Source organism: Phoenix dactylifera, chromosome 8 (genome assembly GCF_051530095.1).
Source record: "Phoenix dactylifera cultivar Ajwa chromosome 8, Ajwa_hap1_PhDact_Kaust_v1.1, whole genome shotgun sequence".
Taxonomy (NCBI): Eukaryota; Viridiplantae; Streptophyta; class Magnoliopsida; order Arecales; family Arecaceae; genus Phoenix; species Phoenix dactylifera.
Window position 1 is genome coordinate 30,233,699 of NC_143197.1, and position 18,238 is coordinate 30,251,936.

At 40.1% G+C, this 18,238-nt stretch overlaps 1 protein-coding gene across 1 annotated transcript; it reads left to right on the forward strand.

Annotated features, from left to right (window-relative positions):
- The first annotated feature begins 1,347 nt into the window (after window positions 1-1,347).
- Window positions 1,348-11,700, forward strand: LOC103718312 (U-box domain-containing protein 43-like). The gene is made up of 5 exons (XM_008807068.6): window positions 1,348-1,980; window positions 2,083-2,874; window positions 3,345-3,651; window positions 7,366-7,836; window positions 10,076-11,700. Exons 1-5 carry the CDS (start codon window positions 1,531-1,533, stop codon window positions 11,191-11,193), a joined length of 3,138 nt encoding a protein of 1,045 aa, XP_008805290.3. The 5' UTR covers window positions 1,348-1,530; the 3' UTR covers window positions 11,194-11,700.
- Window positions 11,701-18,238: the final 6,538 nt, after the last annotated feature.

Below are 18,238 nucleotides of genomic sequence, written 5' to 3' on the forward strand. Positions count from 1 at the left end.
CGCATCTAATGTAATTTATATACAATCTAACTCGATCTAATTGCGCCTCTCAATATGCATCTCCTCATTGTAGCTGCAAGCTACTTGCGGCAGATTGATTTGGGTTGTATCTTTCTACGATGCCAATTATTGGGTTACGCATTACAAAATCTTAAAGCATTTCAATATTTATTTTATCTGCTTGATCTTGAAGCAGTTATGGTGCGATTTAACAGTTCACGTCGGAAAAAAAAAAATCATTCTTTCGCCCGGAAGAAGAAAGTTTTTGACCCATGCTGCACTTTCCCCCCGGTCAACAGGTATTTCACGTCACTACCGAATCCAATCCACTTTTTCTAAAGCCAACGCGGCCCAATGGTATCATCGACCTGCAACATGATGGTAATCCAGAAATCAAATCCGGCCATATTTTGGTAGTTTAATTGGGTCTCATGGCATTGCTTTTTTATTCTATTATTATTATTATTATTATTATTATTTCTTATGTAGATTGTGTTCACCGGCATCATCATTGCATGTTGTAATAACGATGATAGGAAGATCCTGTAAAATCAGTAATGTGTTAAAGAAAGAGATCGCTAGTCTATGTTCTCAACGGGAATCTACCAACAAAACTTTTCTTCTAATATGGATCATCGTGGCATGTAAAAATTTTCTAGCGAACTTTTCTACTTAGCAAGTATGGTTGCATCCAACAAAGTCAAAAAACAAAATATCTCGAAGTGCCCAGAATAACTCTCCATCTCTAGCCCATAAGATATTATAAAAATGACTGGCCATATAAACAACCATCCAATCCGCAGCCTACTATTTTATTATATTAGCCGAAAATAAAAATTCTACGGAGAACGTTTACGACACCTTGCATGGACAATCTGTGAAAATATGCCACATCAGATATTTCACGTATCTCAACGCATAAAGAGAGATGGGAACCGCCGGAGCGGAGACATCTCCATCCCCTGGTAACTTTGTGCCCTCAACGCTCAGGTGCCAGCCAGGGGCCGTAGGCGTCCTCGACGGCGCCTTCATGATGCGGGACTTCAAGAGTCGAGACACGCATTCACTCTGGCAACTATACCGTTGGTGTTGGATCGCCGGCATCGTCCGTGTCCGATGGGATGTCTCCTCAAAATCTGGCCATGATTTCATTCCGAGCGTCAATACCCTGCACTGTTGGAAAAGGATTGATGTAAACTAACAGATATATGTGATAGCTTTTTTTATTAATTAATTTGAAACTATAATAATCTATTTATTTCGTAGCTCGAATTCTACATAATTTTATTTTTTTAAAATTTATATGACTAATAAAAATTGTAATTCACGTTTAATACTATTTATCAGGGTGACGTGTCACTCACCTAAGGGGTGCCTACATGAAGATTGAAGAAGGACCATCGCCGCTTAATTTATATAATTTTTATTCTCTGAGTTTCTTTTTATTGCTGAACGAGTAAAGGACTAGAGTCAATGTAGCGGAGCTGCTTCCCATCCAGACCCGACCGACCGACCGACCGCCTCCCGAAGATGACGTCGCCCGCTGCCTCCCCGGCGGCCGCGCTGGACTCCATCACCCGCAGCCTTTCCGAGATTTTGGGACCCTCCGGCGGCGGAGAGGACGACTTCGCGTGGGACCCGCCCCGGCGGTTCGCAGGCTTCGCCCAGCGCCTCCAGCTTGTCGCCCACCACCTCGCCCGCTCCCCGCCGGAGCTCCTCTCCTCCTCCCCCGCCGTCCACACTGCCCTACGCGGCGTCGCCGGCGACCTCGAAGCCACCCGCGCCGCCTTCTCCGCCTACCGCTCCCGGAGCCGGATCTATGTCCTCATCAACTGCAAGCCCCTCTGCTCGTCCCTCCGCGACCGCGTCGCCTCCATCGCCTCCTGGCTCGCCCTCCTCGACTCCCCCCTCTCCCCCATCCCCGACCTCCGCAAGAAGGCCGCCGATCTTTCCCACGACATGCAGAAAGCCGATCTCCGAGTAGTCCATCGTTCCCCAATTCGATTCGATCTCCTTTTCCTCGATTTTTTACCGAAAAATCTTATCTTTGTTTGATTTTGGTTCAATTTGGGCCGGGAGAAGGTGACGGAGAACGAGGAGAGGGTGTACACGACGCTTCAGAAGGAGGCGGAGGTGCGGGAGAGCAGCAAGGCGGTGCAGAGCGCCATCATCATGGATCTCGCCCGTGCCCTGGGGATGGACTCCACCGACCACGGCAAGCTCGCGGAGCAAATCAAGTTCTTGCGCGCCGATCTCTCTGGCTCGAGCACCGTCGCCGAGCGGCGGATCTTGATGTCGCTCGAGAAGATCTTCGACAGCTGGTCCATGGAGCCCTGCATCGCCGACGGATCTACCGGTGCCGATTTCGAGGATGATGCCCACATTCCGCCGTTCCGGAACTTTCTGTGCCCGCTTACCAAGGAAGTGATGAAGGATCCGGTCGTCGTGGAGTCGTCGCAGACCTACGAGCGCACCGCAATCCGGTACTGGTTCGACCGGTGCCTGGAGGACGGCCGGGACCCGACGTGCCCGGTCACCGGGCAGGTCCTCAGCTCGCTGGAGCTGAAGCCTAACATTGGACTCGCTGGGGCGATCGAGGAGTGGGTTAATAGGAATGTCGAGATCCAGATCAACTTGGCATTGCAGTATCTTGGCGAGGGATCGTCCTGTCCACTCGAGTGCTTGGAAAGGATGCTGGATAATATTTATAGGATCTCCGAGGAGCACCCGTCGAGCAGGTATAGAGTGAGGAATGCAGGGATTGTTGGTCTTGTGGTGAAGATGCTTGACGGACAGTCGAAGAGAATGGGTTCGCAGTTGAGGGGCAAGGCACTTATGGCCATGCATAGCATGACCAAGGATGACGAGAGCAAGGTATGGTTAGCTTTTATTCGAACGCCGTTCTTGCTATTGCTTTAAGCTTTCAAATGGATTAATTCATGCACCGGCCTATGCCACCTTTCAACAATGATAAGGTTTTATCTTGATAAACGAGAAGATTTGATCAACAACAACAACACTTAAACATTCTGACACATATAAATGCATTATGGTTGTATCGAATGGCAAAGGGTGTTAATTTCTTTTTATAATCCTAAACTCTTTGTTTTTTCTTTGCTTTTATGCTTCTTTTCTTAGAAATTCTTTTTTTGCCGATAACAAAAACTCCCATAAAGCTGAACCAAACATCTACCATAATTTGGTTACCATTTGTTCGTTGCAAATGAGCAGTGCATGTTTCTATGTTTTTCAGTAGGTGCTGTTCTTTAGCTGAAATTACCGTTCACCAATAAGTTCCTGTTTATGGCATCTAGTATGATAAGCGTTTGGTATTATTTTTCTAGCTAATTATGATCGAAGAAGGTATAACTAGACTGGCGATACGTAGTCTGACTGGGCATTCAGAAATGGAAAAAGAGTATGCTTTGAGGCTATTGCTTGAATTCTCATGTGATGAAGGGTACTGCAAAAAAATAGCACTGGAGAAAGGGGCTTTAGTTCTTCTCTCAAGTATGGCTGGAAACTCAGAATGCCCTACATTATCTAATCTAGCCGAGGAGGTCCTAAAGAACATCGAAAGAGTGGAAGAGAATATTCAACATTTAGCAATGGCAGGAAGATTTCAACCATTAATCACTCAACTTTGCAAAGGTATGCCCCCGATTTGTTTCTTTTTAATGGCTTTAGAAGTCCTCTGCTAGAGTATTGCTTGAATTATTGGGAAATTAAGATAGCAGTAAAATTTAAACTTGAAATCCTATCTCCAATTGCATTTTTTTTTGGAATCATCAAAATTTAACTGTATCACTTTTAGATTGTCCAACATATGCTTGTCTACCTTGTCAATTAACAATCTGCTATTTCCTGTTGCCATAGTTAACTCAAAATTTATCACATATCAAGTCAGTTCGTCTATATATAATTGTTAATAGGACTAATTTACATGAATAAAAAAAAAGATATCAATCATAATATGATTATTTCTTGCTCTAAACCTTTTGTGCCCCTTGTGAGTGGCATCTCTTTCTTGTTTCTTTTTGAATATTTTGGTGCATTGTAACATATTTGCTTTTGATTTTTTTTCTTTATTCCCCCATGTCTGTTTTCAGGGTCTTGAACTGGTCAAACACATGGAATTTGCTCCATGTGGATAGTGTTATGTTTTAAGGGTCTTGAACCGGTCAAACACATGGACTTTGCTCCATGTGGATAGTGCCAATGTTGTAAGATTCGGTTGTTATCATTGTTCTCCTTATTGGTTGACTTCAAGGACTTGAGTTCTTTTGGCACGGGACATGCCGTACTATTTTGAGCAATACCTAGCATTTGAACCTCAGACCTTTTTCTAGGGGCAAGCTCTTAGGAGAGACGTGCCAACCAACTGAATAAACAGTTGTTGGCTGGGTTTGTTGTACTCAAATTAAAAAAATAAAAAAACTAAAGCCTTGTAACTTAACATCTAGGAGTGTAGACCAAATGCTGTATGTAGCCCATCATGATACCTGCTGACTGGCATGGATTGATACAGGCCATCACTTAGTGAGATTGACATGAGTATTGATCTAATATGCTTTGGACAATGCCCCTCTTGTGTATAATCACCTATATTTTACATTTAATAGAATAAGTCTTGTGCTTTTACATTTCTTCCAACAAAAAATATTTGTTTATAAACTAAGTACACCTTTTTACACAACTTGGGTGGTTGGTGAATAATTCTTTTGACACTCATGGCGCATGAACTGGCAATCAAGCTGTACCTTTTGAGGCTTCTCCAATAGCAATAATGCTTTCTTTTTAAACTCAGTGACTCTCATTGATCACCATCATCATGGACAATAGACTTTGGAGCTGCTCATCATTATAAATGATGATTACACTCTTCCTGCATGATCCCCTTATCTCTCATCCTTTTCTAATTCACTGTGCAAAAAATTCTTCCCAGTTGTTACTTGTTTCTTTTCTAATGTTTCTCAATGGCTTGCTTGTCCCACATTTGTTTGTGATCTTAATTTTTTATATCAGCTTGCTTCTAGTTTGACTGTCTTATCCTTGTCCTCTTCTTGTTCCGGGCATGAAACTCATAAATGGGTCAAATTTATAAACTCTGTCTAGTTCTTCTTCCTCCTTGCATATCTCATATGCCATATTCCTGTCTCCAATTGTTTTTGCAACTGCTACCTTGGTCATCATCCCTTGCTTCAGATTTTTTACTTTTTATCCTTATTTGTTTCATTTTGGTGTTTGGATGATTTTTAACCTTCTATAGTTTCCCTTTTTAAAATTGCATAATCCGCTGGTTGGCAAATTATTTGGCTCTCTCTTTTAGTGAGCCAATCTTATGCTTCCTGTAGTGATGAATGGGCAAAACCAGACTGAAACCTTATCCTTTTGCTTTTTTCACTTCATTTTGCATTCGATCGTTATTTTTTAGTTAATTGCTAGTCATCAATCCTCCACATTTAGGGGTGGCAATGGATTGGATTAGGGTTGGTTTAGCTATATCCGCAATCGAACATGTTTGGGACCTGAATTGGAACCAGATCTACAAGCTTACATCCATGGTTCTGTAATCATTCGCGGGGTGGGGCGGGCAATGGAGCTTTAGGTTTGACTCTAGGTCCTGAACAAAATCTGATATCTTATCAGGCCCCTTTTTTGACTAAAACCTAATATTCTACATAAAGTTTGTGAGATATCGGCCTCCGTGCCCACCCTTATCCTCCTTTTCTGTACAGGCTCGTGACTGATATTGTCAATGCTATCTGGGCTTAGGTTGTTGGTATAATGCTAAATATGGAAAACATCTTGGGGGCAAGGGCTTAAAGGTTAGTAGAATGCAAAGATAGTATGTGGAATGCAATTCCAATGGAAAAAAGGAAATAAAAATGAGGCCTTAATTGATTTGGTGGCCCGGAGATACTTATTTCTTTGGTGGATTTGTTATACAAAAGAATGTATAGATTGATGAGGATAAGCAGAAAGGTTCTCTTAAGCATGCCAGCACATGCCTTGGCAATTGAGGCATGATTTTACGAAGCAGCAATCATTAAGCAAACAAAATGAACATGGTAGATTTGAGAATGATGAGATGGATGCGTGGTAAGTCTGAGAAGGCTAGGGTGAGGAATGAGTATGTAAGCGAAGCAGTAAGCTTTGGATCAAGTGAAGGAAAATTGAAGAAGATTGGGATGACATGATGCAGGACACCAATATGTAAGGAGGCACCTGTAAGGATAATTGCTTGAATCTGCATAAAAGGGTCAATAAAGATAGGGAAAACATATGAACTAGCATGTGTGGATATTGTGAAAAATGTCTAGAAAAATCTATACTGCATTTTAAAACTAATGTAATGAAAGATAACTTAGGTGGTGCAGGGAATATCACAGTATTTGTGTAAGTACTCACACTTTTCATGCATGTCTTGGCATTGCCAATAAATACAAAAGCTATAGCTATAGACTTGTACACATTTTATTTTCACATTAGTATAAAGCAAATTTGAAAATCTAATTATCGGTACTTGCACCCGTTGGTTGCTGGTAGGATACAGTATTGATATGTACCATACTGTACCAACATGGTATAGTAGTTGGTGCCATCATGGCAAAGGTGATACCAACGACCATGTTGGTATAGTTCAGTAGCAAGGGGTGTTCCAAGTATTGGCTTGTCATCTGTATGGTACAAGGGGCATCGAGTAGTGCAGTAGTATTCCTTGGTGGAAACCATGTCAAGATATTTTGCCTTCTAACATTTATGTCAATCATCTGACTAAAAGATTACTGGCTCTTATAGAGGATTTATTTCTTATCTGTTTTTGAGAAATATGGTGGGGACACCACCATGGGTTTTGAACCCTGGACCTCTTGAAATCCGTTTTTAACTTTTCTGTAAGTAATTTTAACCATTTTGTTTAGAAGTTGTATGATGGATATGTGAATGAATGTATGTTGGCCCTAATCCCCCAGTTGTAAGTCTGCTTTGGAAATGGGCAGATGAAATTATTTTGTAAGAAAATTTGGAAAATACGGAATTCTTCCAGTTCTCAAATATTCTTTTGCTTTCTTCCAATGCTAGCATTTCTTCTTTAGATAATTCTGGTTTCATAGTATTGTGTTTAGTACTGCCTTTTGTACATTATTTTTTTTATTTAAAACAAATAAGAAACAACGGGTGAAAACCATTATCTCATTAGATTCAATATGTATTCTGGTCTCAGAGTTGCGTAAAATCATCATCTCAGATATTCAACTATTAGACATTTCCTTTTTTCATGCTAATGAGCAATGTTCCTGCAAATAGTCTTCAAATCAGGAGTAGCTTTCTGCAATATGATCTGATATTCTTTCTGGATCATAGGTTCTGGAGATGTTAGAATGGAGATTGCATCATTTGTGGGGAAGATGACTCTGACAAGCAATGGCAAAGGTTTTATTGCTAGGCAGGGAGGAAAAGTACTGGTTGATATGCTTTCATCAAGGCAAGAGGAAAGGGCATCTAGCTTGCAGGCATTATATAATCTATCAACCTTGGATGATAATGCTACTGTTCTTCTTAATTTGGGTGTGCTTCCAGCACTTTTGAAAATTCTTTTCGCAACACAGCAAGATGATCCTTCTGACCTGAAAGACTTGGCAGCTTCAATAATAGCAAATATTGTTGCAAACTCGGGGCACTGGGAATTGTCACTTGCAGACAAAGAAGGGCATCAAGTGCAGTCAGAGTTTATCATACATAGACTTTTGGATCTTCTATCCTGTTCATCTTGCAAATGTCAGGCTTCTGTTCTTCAGATTCTTTGTGGAATTGCATCTTCTCCTCAGGCATCAGGTGTGCTTCCCGTTCAAGATTTAATGTAGTTGTGAATTGCTGTTAGCTGGCTTTTCAAAATAAATTTCTTGAATTGAGCAATCTTTTGAGGGTTTATTGTTTAGTGGTTTAGTTACCAAGAGAATAATATAAAGAGAATCATAAGTCGCTTAGGCATCCACATTAGTTGTCTGAAGTCACTGGATTGAGAACTAGCTTGTAATCCACACCCATCATTATGGGTGCAATATGCATGTCAAAGAGCTGTTTATTGTGATTAGTGTTACATACAAATGATCCAGAGCTTGGAATTAGGTGCATAACTATTACAAAATCTGATTTATCATAATTTCAAGATCATATATGGCTATATACGATTCCAAATGTTCTCCTAATTAACAGATGTATTTCTCCTAGCTTTTTAGGTGTGAGATTAGTCTATTATTTTGAGAACTAGCAATGGAGGAAGCCTGGCCAAGATCAAGAGATGGCTGGGTTCCACCCCAATTCATCGGTATCAACACCCGACAACTTTATTGGTTTGGTCAATTATAAGTTGATTATTGTACTAATGAAGTGCTTAGGGTAGAAATGCATTGCTTCTTCTCGAATTTTATGCAGAAAATGATGCAAGTCCAATCCTGATTCTCCTAATCTCAAGTTGTCAGTTGCTGGCTGTAACTGAGTCTGGGACTGATCAAGGTTGGCCTGATTTTTTTTTTCTTTTTTTGACTCTGAATTTTGATTTCAAGTGTGGATCATTTATTATTTGATCAAGTATAATTTGAGCTTAGTTTCAAACTGGGCATAGCATGGGTCTGTTTGAATCGGCTTAATAACCTTAAGTCAAGCCTAGATCAGTTTAAGCTTGTATCAAGCTTGAAAAAAGGTCGGTCCCAGTTCAGTGTACGATTGATTCAAGATCAGTTCAAGCTTGAATTAAAGCTTAGTTCAAGCTTGAATTATTATTCAACTGATTCAACATTAAAAAAAAAACTAACGAAAGATTTAATCATAATAAACCATAAAAAAAATAAGAGCTTGTTTGGCTATTCTCACAGGATTGGGCTAAAAATTCTGTAGGATTCGTGGATTGGGCTGTCCATTTAAGTATGGCCCTGTATCAACCATACTCCATCCAGCCCAAATTCTATGGGAAGAAAAAAAAATCTTCATATATCTTTTTTTCTTTTGGCAGCCCAAAGTCTAGGATCTAGGTGCTCTTAGCAAATGCAAGCTAAATGAGCCAATATGCCCGATTCCTATAGGATTTTCAGCCCAATCCTATATGAATATCCAAACAGGCCTTAATATGTTAACTAGGCCATCAAACGGTGAACAACCCTATATCAACACTTGATTTAATGTTGCAACTTATTGTCAATAATCAATGTCCTACACTTGACCTTACATACATGGCGTTCATTAATATTGTGCATATTTGAATTTACGTGTCTTAACAAAGGATAAATTAGTCCATTCGAGGCATTATAGAAGATAGTTAAAAAAAATTTCAGCTTTAGTGTCAGTATCATGGCAGCATAAGATTGCATTTAGGATACTTAGTGTTGTAACTTATTTTCTTGGAGACGTTACTGAGAAATTCCCACCATTATGCAACATCTAAAGTACCCTAAAACCCAAAGTCAAACATTTTGGACAACTCTTGCATCCAGATCAGGTGGAGACAAAATTGATGCAGTGGTAGAGCTAGGCTGCTAAATCATGGTGGGTTCTAAAAATCAAGATTTTAGAACATTGATCTGAAGCATACATCTTTATATCTACAAGCCAAGAGTTGGACATTTTTGGATATATTATGTTTGGATATTTTTTACATCTTAGATCAGAATGGAGAAGTGTTTCTTGCTATTAGATTTTCCTTTTGCAGCCACATGATGAGCAAGAAAACTCTTAATCCTTTTTTTAGGCTTTAAAAAAATCATTAAGATTCTTAATATAAATGAACCATCCCATATTTTGCACTTTTAAATCCTTCCCACAAGATTGTAGACCGACATCCCTCTCTCTCTATAGTGCCTTCAGTCAGCTTACCTCGTCTCTCTCTTTTCTGTTTGTTAAATTGACATTGGACTTAAAGGTACCCATTTTGAATTTTGCTTCTTTAATCAAGCTTCAAATTCAAGTGTGCTACTTCTATCTCTAGCATTTTTGTTTCTAAGAAAAAAGAATTCTTGGTATCTTGTTTTTTTTACTACCTGCTTGCTGTTTTTCCCTTTGTATTTTTCTACTTTTACAGATACGGCAGCTACTTATATAAGAAGCGGGAATGGCATTGTGATAATTACACCTTATCTTGAGCACTCAGAGGCTGGACATAGAATGTATGCTTTTAGGCTTGTAAGTATATTGTCTCAAAGACTAGGCCAAGTTCTTGCTGAGGAGCTTCAAGCTTCTGACAAGCTTCCATTACTAAAGGGAAAATTATTGGATAATGAATGTTCATTTGGTGAGAAATGTGAAATAGCGTGCCTACTTGCCAACCTTCCCATTTCAAATGTGGAGGTGAAAACAATTTTAGGACCTGATCTTCTGAAATGGATAGTTGGCAATATCAAGGAGCAACAGTCCGGCTCTTCTGTAAAGAACAAGGATGCTAGAAGCATGGTGGAAGGGCTTGTTGGCCTCTTATTGCACTATGCAAGGAGTTCTGATCCATCCGTACTGGCCCTTGTTCAAGAAAATCACCTCATGACCATTTTCCGGGAACAACTCAACAGTCGTTCACATAACAGAGCAAAAGAGCGAGCAGCCCTTGGTTTGAAGTACCTCTCTGAGTCTGCAAGGGCATTGATTGCAACTGGAGACTCAGAACCTCAACCTCCCCGTGGATTTTGTGCTCCCTTCGTCTTGATATGTGGAAAGCCACCAATGGTTCCTGTCTCATGTCCGCTACATGGTGTGGTGTGTGAGGATGATAGTTCCTTTTGCTTACTGAAAGGAAACGCAATCAAGCCACTGATTGATCTTATGAATGATCAGTACACAGAAGTTCAAATAGCAGCAGTGGAAGCACTTTCCACAATTGTTTCAGATGCTCAAAACCTTAAGAATGCAACTAATGAACTAGAACAGCTCGGCTTTTTTGATGCTGCAATCTATCTATTCAAAGAGGTTAGACCAGGGGAGCTTCAGGAAAAAGTGATATCAATGGTGGAAAGGTTCCTCCAAGTAGAAAGTCTTGTCCAAATCTATTCAACTGATCAAGGTCTGGTGACAGCATTGGTGGAAGCATTGAAACAAGGGACTCCCAGGACCAGAAGGCATGCTCAGGTTGTTTTAACTAATCTAAGGCAATTATCTGGTGTTGGAGGCAGAAACTCAAATCCAAGTCGTGGGAGGAGGACTAATCGATGAGTTATCTGATTAAACTAAATTAGCTGCATGCATTTGTTGTCATATTGACTGATGTAACTGTGGAAAATACAGATGTAAGAAGATTGCAAGTCCGCTGGATTAAAAGTCAGAAGGACTGATTCTGTACGGGACTGCTTATTGGTGCAAATCTCCGGGACATGAGATCGGTAGGCACTGAAGATGCCCATGTGTAGAATTTTGAAGATAAGGTGTTTAACAATTTTGGTCAGCAGATACATCAGTTTCAAGCCTGATGGTGCCTGCTGCTCCTTGCTGTGCATCTGTATGCACGAGGATTGAATTAAGTTCTACAATAAGAAGTTTCTAATGTAAGCAAAATGTATAGTAAGCTATGGCAGAGCTTACCGCAACTACGATGAACTTGAGGCTCCAGATTGCTGTAACATGGTCTTGATTATATAAAAGATTTCCTTATAACTCTGCTTAAACTGCTACTTTGTAATTGTATTTGTAGAATGAATTAATTGATTCTTTGTTTTTCCCTTCTGTTATTGGTCAGATTGTGTGACTAATGACAATTTCAGCACAGGGAAAACCTCTTTATTTCTGTTATTGATTTCCCCGTCACTTATATTTTCAAGATAGGCAATCCAGCTTATTGTCAAATAATTGGATATGTTTGATGTTTTAAAGATGTAATTGCTGCATATCTTTGAATGGGTCCTTCGGCTCTTTTTTTTTTTTCTCAAGCATGTGCCAGATTATGCTCACGAACATGGATCTAATGACTAGCTGAAGAAGGGCGGTTGAATGGATGAAAGTGAAGGAAACTAGCATGTTGACCTTGCATTTTGTTCAGGACTGCCACGACATATATTTCAGTTATATTTGGAGTTCAACCAGCATGGTTTTCTCCCATTGAGATGATCTTTAAAATAAGAAATATTAAAGATGAGAGTAGTTTATGCCTTTCTTGCACTCATTTGGGTGAGGACATGAAAGCAAGGGACCTTGTCATTAGGCGAACCCTTTTATGTGCTAGAAATTAAATGGTGCCATGGGCAGCCAATCTCAGGATAAATCATCTTGCTCTTGGTAGACTTCTCTTGGTTCTTTAAACTCGGGGAATTTTCTTCCGAAGATTACTCTTGGTAGACTGCTTACGCTTTGAGGTAAATGGAGTGCCACACATTGGGGACTGCCAGCAATGCAGAATTCCAGTTGATACAACAGAGTTGTGCCATTTTTGAGTGCATGGATGCTGCTGTGACATGGGAAGCAAATACATAGCATTTTCACATCTCTAGCATAAAAAATCAATATTTTAAAGTTTTCAGTATGCATGTTTTGTAAGGATGTTCAGAAGTGGTCCATCTGCAAATATAGGATCCCTTTTGCAACCATCAATGACATGGCTTCCATGGAAGAACAGATGTAATATGCGTTAAAGGCATTATGACGCCAATAGCTGGGCATGGACCTAGCTTTTGCTTAGTTACCTAGATTCAACAGGCTATAGACATTCGTTCAAGAAAACAGGCTATAGATGATTTCAGACAGACCATCAGCTTATGATAGTTTGAGGTCTTGGAAAGGGCTGTGAATTGTACAATGGATGGCTTCACTACATACAGAGAAATACAGATGAACTTTCTTTGGCATCTAAACATTACAACAGGTACTGTGGGTGTTTTATGCAACAAACTGTTAAAGATACTCGCTGATGTTTATTTGTCCAAGCAAAGGTTCAGCTAACCTAGATGCAGAAAGGTTTGCAATTTGCGCCGGAAATGCGACTACTTCTGAGGCCTCTTCGACGTGATATTGGGTGCTTGCTTCACATCTTGGTAAATGTAAAGCTAATGTCTTCTCAAAAAGAAAGGGTAGGTTTTTAAATCATTATGTATGCTCTATGGATCTCCCACTAAGCTGAGCTGCAAACACTCTAAGGTAATGTATGCTTGTCCTACTCAAGTTGATACAGATCATGAGACTGTTCAACCATACTATGCAAACAAGAAAAGAAATTTTAGAAAAGAAAAATCCCTTCAGATAGAAGTTTGATATTGTGTAGGAATGTCAAATTTAGTTCTAAGAAAAATTCAATACCAATTAGAATTTGGACGCTAGATGGGTAGAAACCTGTTTCATAATCCCTGCAGCCAGTCCTGGTTGAAGAACAGCTGTTTCATGGAGGCCTGCAGCAATACACAAATGTTGCTACACAGTCAGAGAGTCCTCATCTCTCATGAGACCAAATGGAGCGGCATATTCAGGCTATAAACTCCATATACAGTAGGTAACTTGTTCCATTCCAGCAGTAATATGTGATGGTAAAAAATGTTCTATCATAGGCTATGTGATTGTGACCATATTAATGTCATGCATGTTCCAATCTGCTATTGTTCACTTAAGAGCTATAATTCATATATTGATTGCCATATTAGAACATTGCTACTTAGATGGTGTGGGAGGGACTAGCAAAAAAAAAATCCCATGGACCCAGGTAGCAGAGAAGGCCAAATCACTGGTTAGATTTAGATAGACCCTTCTGGAGTGAAGGGGACAAGACTTTCAGATTTCTAGTGTTTTGAGAAACGGTAGTCCTACATCTCTCCCAAGGATGGCTAATTTCCAAAGGTAAAAGATGGATGAGATTCAGAAAAAGCTCTTAGTCTCCTAGAAATTCTCACTTGCATCCATGAAGCACTTTTTTGGTGTTAAGGCTCATAATCACTCGCAATTTATTAGCTAAAACAAAGTCCTAGGGAATATTTATGGTTTCATCTGTCAGCTTTGAACCACTCAATGCCAGTTGCTGACTTGCTGTCAGTAACCAAGTGAGGCAACCTCTGCAAGTTCTGTTCACATCTCAAAGGGTCATGTCCTGTCCGGATTTTTAAACATGTATTGCTTTCAACTAAAATAGAATTGATTCCTCGTCAGCCGGTTCTTATATTGGCTTTGGAGTTCTTGCCTCGAATTTTTATTATTCTTTTGTATTTGGAAATAAGTTTTGTTTTAGGTTGTATTAGTGGATGGCTTCAACCTAAATGATTCTCTTAAAAATCCTTTTGTCTCCAAGCTCTCTTTTTTGTCCTACTCTTTCAGCACTCTGTATTCTGTAATCATTCATTAACCTACTCTAATTAGTCATCCAAGTCTCAACTTGAGTATATTTTTATTAGATTAGGCTCCTAGATAAATTTAAGCTAAAAGAAGGCACTGATGGTAGAATTAATCAGTAAAAGATAATATCGATGGGCTAGCTGGCACCTTCATAAGATGTGGACTGCCTTATATCTTCATGTATGTAAAGATACTACAGTTTTGAATATATTAAAGTTTTTGACATGTTATTATAGAAGAGACTGGCTTTGGATGCTTATGTTTCTAATCATTGAGAGGCCTGTATGAAGAGATTTAAAATAAATAAGACGATATTTAGCCCTATGTCAAACACATGATCATGCTCGGCGAAAAGGATATAATGACAGAAGATTAGGAGGTACGCGAATTTGTTGCTCATAATTAAGTTACCAGGTAAAAGTGCTAGCATTGTTATTTAGTTGAAATAAGATCCTCCTATCACATTCATATGGATGACACCATATTAGGTTCAAAAGGAAAAATATTTTCTACTATTGAAATTTTTTGAAGCATTCTTGATTTTTTTTGGAGTCATAAGAATCTGTAAATCATTCCTGGATAGATTATTACAAAATATTATTCAATTGTTTATGAATTTTACTATTTAATCATGATTAATTCGAGAAATATATATGAATTACAGAGTAACAATATTATGCAGCGACATTGGTAACCATGTTTTTCTTTTATTTCTAGCATTAGCATTTCCAGTGACTCATTCAAGAGTCAAGCTAGAAGATTAACATGATTGGAGGACTGGTGTAATAATTAATTGGTCTCTCAGAGAATTTCAAATTAGGAAGGTTAACACATCTCTTTTTTTTTTTTTTTGGCACCTTACGACATATCAATCACCAAAATATCTCGGGGAAGTCTTCTATAGTCTTGAACCCGTATGCTTTCCAATACAAGAAGCAATTCAATCAGCCGTCCACTTACCTTTCGAAAAATATTATATTGTACATAGGGTTATACTTAATTTTAGTTTCAAAATATTTATTTTTTTGGAAAAAAATAAATCTTCGTACAGATTTGGCAATACAATATTTAAATGTTTAATGCATGGGATTTGTCCTCCATGATTTATTAGAATATCTATCAATCTGTATAAACCCAAAAAGAGTGGAATGTTGAGTCCTGCAAACTCGACTGCACAGCTCCCATGAATCATGCCTGCCACAGCTCCCATGTCTTCCGATTTGCGGTCTCTCTTGGTTCCCATGAGCCGTCTCCGAATTAGATTAGAATGCGAAAAGGCCACGGCACGAGAAATAAGGCCATGGAGAATAAGATGGAGCCACCAATGTGGCAGCCGAGTGGTATTAGGTGGGGATTCTAATCTTATGGTCTCAAGTTCGAGTCGCTGCGGTCACGATTAAAATGTGGCTTCGGCCACTGCTTAGACCTAAGGTATAGGAACGTTCTTGAACCGCGAGTAACCGGAGTGGTGCCAGGTGTGACGTACTCACACTTGGGACTCGAGCCAGAGTCCAGAGGGATAGCTGAGTCGGACCCATGGATGGAGAAGGCATGAGTAAAATAGATCGGGGTGCCCAACATACGGCCATTTCTGCCCGTATCGAACATTCTCCTGACGGGACGGAGGCCCAATGAGGACTGCTATGCGGGGGTGGGCTTGTCTCTTCCTCCCCCTACCCTTTTTTTTTTTTTTTTTTAAGAAAAAAAAAGGATCGAAAATGAGAGTTGTGCAATGGGGCCCAACTCTGATACCCCCCAGAAAAAGGCCCTTTCATAATGGTGCCAGCCAGAATGTCAGCGTCAAAAACGGGGATCTCTTTAGCCAAAAAAAAAAAAAAAAAGGTGGATCTCCATTGTGAAGCACCAATCCTCTCAAGCCACGTGGCCCTAATTTTTTTTTTTTGCTGCAAGTAATATCCTACCAACACCGTGTACAACATGGCGGTGCACCGTGCCCTAATCACAGCCGGTCATTTTTCTGTGGTTCTTATTTATCAAATGCTTATCTTATCTCGATGCACGTAATATAAGACATAATTTTTTAAAATTTGGATCTCAAAATAAATTTTATAAAATAATAGGCCTGTCGATCATGAAAAATATATTGTAGGCCATATAACAAATGAAGATTTATGAGATATATATATAGTTGTTGTAACACAATTAAGCAGATCAATTTATATTAGGAGGCACCAATGCTAGCACTATTTTTGAATAATTCACCCACATCCCAGCATTCTTTTCTATATTTTGGATAAGAGATGAAGAAAAAGCCGTCTCCAACTAAAGAAGCATCATACCCCATGATAAAAAAAAAAAAAAAATCACCATGTCGATGAGGTCGGTCGCAAAATGCTAAACTTTAGCAACTTAAATGTTGCTTTTAGATAATGTGCTCTCTCTTTTGCGCTAAATTTAAAAATCAAGGTGGCTCCGGCCAAGGCAAACAAATTCATCTTTTCCTCCAAGCATATCGGCGCTCAAGCCAACTGAGCCTTCTAGAATTTGTTTCCTAACTTTTTACGCTTGAATTTTGGATCCTTGGGGCCTGCTTTCTAATCTTTTTCACTTATCCCTAGTGGTCCTATGTTTTAATTACTCTAGAACTGTTCTAAGCAATAAAACCAATGGCAAAGTTTCTTGAGTGCACGCAAGCACTATACTCTTAGACATGCAGCCCACGCGATTGGCACGGAAAGATTGTATTTTGGCTCACTTTAAATCTTCCGAGCAATGAGAAGGACTGATAACAAGATATTGAAAGGCCAAGCATTGCCGTTGGAGCGCCTGGTAGGAGAAGAATGGCAGAGAACTGGATCTTGTACGCTGCATACACCGCATGGGTCATATGGCCGGTGCCCCATGCTAATCATTCTGTCACGTTTATGTAACTCTATGCATCTGGCACCATCATACGGACCATACGATGTCATGTCATGATTTGCTATGCCGGCACGAATTAAATAATATGGGACATACCATCCTGCTCGGATTCGGTATTTAGTACTGATGGCATACCGATACTCGATATGCCAAAAAAACTCCGTACCGTATTATACTAATACTGTGCTAATGTAGCACCAATACAGGTCGGATCTAGTATCGAAAAGATAAATCTTGTGTGATGTAGTATATAATTGGCCATGGAGGTGACACTTCTCTTATCCTCTAATATATATTTGGTCCACCAGGAACACTGCAAGTGTGGTGAGGACGGAAACATTCTAAACCGCACAAGAGAGGAAGGGATCGAATAATCTGCTCCCAGTACTTAATTTGTATGCGAAAAGAAAGGGAGGGATCGAGATAAAGTGTCGTTGATAAGATTGTTTTCTCACTTTTCCCGTTAATGCATAGCAAACATGGTTACTTAATTCTTCTTCTCCAAAGAACAAAAAAATGATGCAAGCAAATTTCCTTTTTATTTCTCTTTCGGTTTTCTAATCTACAAAGAAGCACTTCTTACTCTCATGTCCTCATTTATTCCTGTTGCGGGGACGACGCTTTGGCCGGAGCCTCACGCAACAGCATAGCCCATATTAAGCTAGCAGAGAAAGAGGACCACGTTCCTCCCGAGGTATTGTCCGCTTTGGGCGCTCCGGCCCGCGCATCCAGCGCTGACGGGGGGAGACTGGTGCCCTCACGGGTTTGCCCTTCAAAAGGCGCCTCGAGAGGAAAGGATTTCCACCCTCCATTTAAGGCATGGAACCTTTTCGCTACTAGCCGATGTGGGACTAAATTCAAGGCCCCCTCCCCTCCCCACAACATAGCCCCCCAGCGGGAAGGTTCCTTGCCGGTTTTTAACGCCGGGGGCCCCCACAGTCCTGAAGGGTAGTCAATGGAGGGAGGAGGCGCCCCTACCTGGCGCGCCATCTGTTGCGGGGACGGCGCTTTGGCCGGAGCCTCGCGCAACAGCATAGCCCACATTAAGCTAGCAAAGAAAGAGGACCACGTT